General features: G+C 67.6%; 1 protein-coding gene across 1 annotated transcript in view; it reads left to right on the top strand.

Annotated features, from left to right (window-relative positions):
* MNEG_13740 (hypothetical protein) overlaps nt 1-294 on the top strand; it is a gene marked incomplete at both ends in the record, with an annotated part of 1,497 nt that extends 1,203 nt beyond the window's left edge. The window contains one exon of the mRNA XM_014037789.1: nt 76-294. Coding sequence (XP_013893243.1) covers nt 76-294 — 219 coding nt within the window. The remainder of the gene's footprint in view (nt 1-75) is intronic.
* Nucleotides 295-1,122: the final 828 nt, after the last annotated feature.

The raw sequence follows: 1,122 nt of genomic DNA, 5'->3' as shown, positions 1-1,122 counted from the left end.
CCCTCACGCCATGCGTCCGCCCGCCCGCTCGCCAACCGCCGCCGCAACCGCCGCAACCGCCACAACCGCCGCCAGCTGGAGGACGTGCTGTCGCCAGAGCTCAGGGCCCAGCACTACAGCGCCCTCGACCCCGCGGCCGTCGCGGCGGCGCTGGACCGCTACAGGGAGGTGCCCTCCCAGTCCAAGAAGCAGCCCGCGTGGCCGAGCAAGAAGGCCGCCGATGCAGTTGCCCGGCAGCTGCGCGGCCAGATGGTCGCCGGCGCGGCGGGGCAGCGGGCGCTGGAGGGGCTGTGACGCGGGGCGGTGCGGCGCTGGGGCTTTGGCCCTGGGCTACGCGGCTGGCCGGGGCAGGGGAATTGGCGGCGGCGCCGGCGGCGAGAATCAGTCTTCACGCCTGCCGCCTGTCGGCAGAGACCGCCAGGGCGGGCCGCCGTGCGCCTGCGGCGCTTGCGGGGACGGCCGCCGGGCGTTGCTTTGCGATGGGGCTGCCGCTGCCCCGCCTGGCGGGTGCACACGCAATCAGGAGCGCGCGGCGCGACTGGTTACACAGTCTCGTGCCAGTCCGAATCCGCCTTTGCAAAAAGCTTTGCCCGAGGTGGCCCCGCTCCTCTGGGCCACTGCCTGCCGCGGCCCTTCCAGGATCGGCGCCCCGCTCTTGTTTTACAGCCAGCCGGCGCTCTTGCGCGGCGCCGCGGCCCTGACGGCCCGCGCGTGCCAGCGCGCGCAGTTGTCTGCGGCGAGGCAGCTGCCTGGCTGGGGCGGTTGTAATGACTGCGTCTGGAAAGTTTTCTGCAGTTCGGGCATGCGGCGGGTGCATCAGCTCCAAATTGTCCCGTAAAATACATATGTGAGGCTGCCAACCCCTGCAAGGCCTTCTACAGAGAGATCACTGTTGCCATGAGTCAGGCCGCATGACCCCCAAATGCGCCGGGTGCATTATTATGCTTGTACGGTGCCAATCTTGTTGAGTGCCTCGTGGAAGCGCCTCAGCCCACCTCAGCAGCTGTTATTGCTGCTTCTCGTGAAGCATTATACACCAGCTTTCTTGTGTTACTGTTCCTGTGGCGATCAGATGTGTGTGCATAAAGCAGCAGTCGTAATCGCTGTCGGCCAAGGGTGGCA

This window comes from Monoraphidium neglectum (assembly GCF_000611645.1).
Source record: "Monoraphidium neglectum strain SAG 48.87 unplaced genomic scaffold scaffold04016, whole genome shotgun sequence".
NCBI lineage: Eukaryota > Viridiplantae > Chlorophyta > Chlorophyceae > Sphaeropleales > Selenastraceae > Monoraphidium > Monoraphidium neglectum.
Note: the sequence above shows the minus strand (reverse complement) of the source record. Positions and strands in the feature narration are given on the sequence as shown.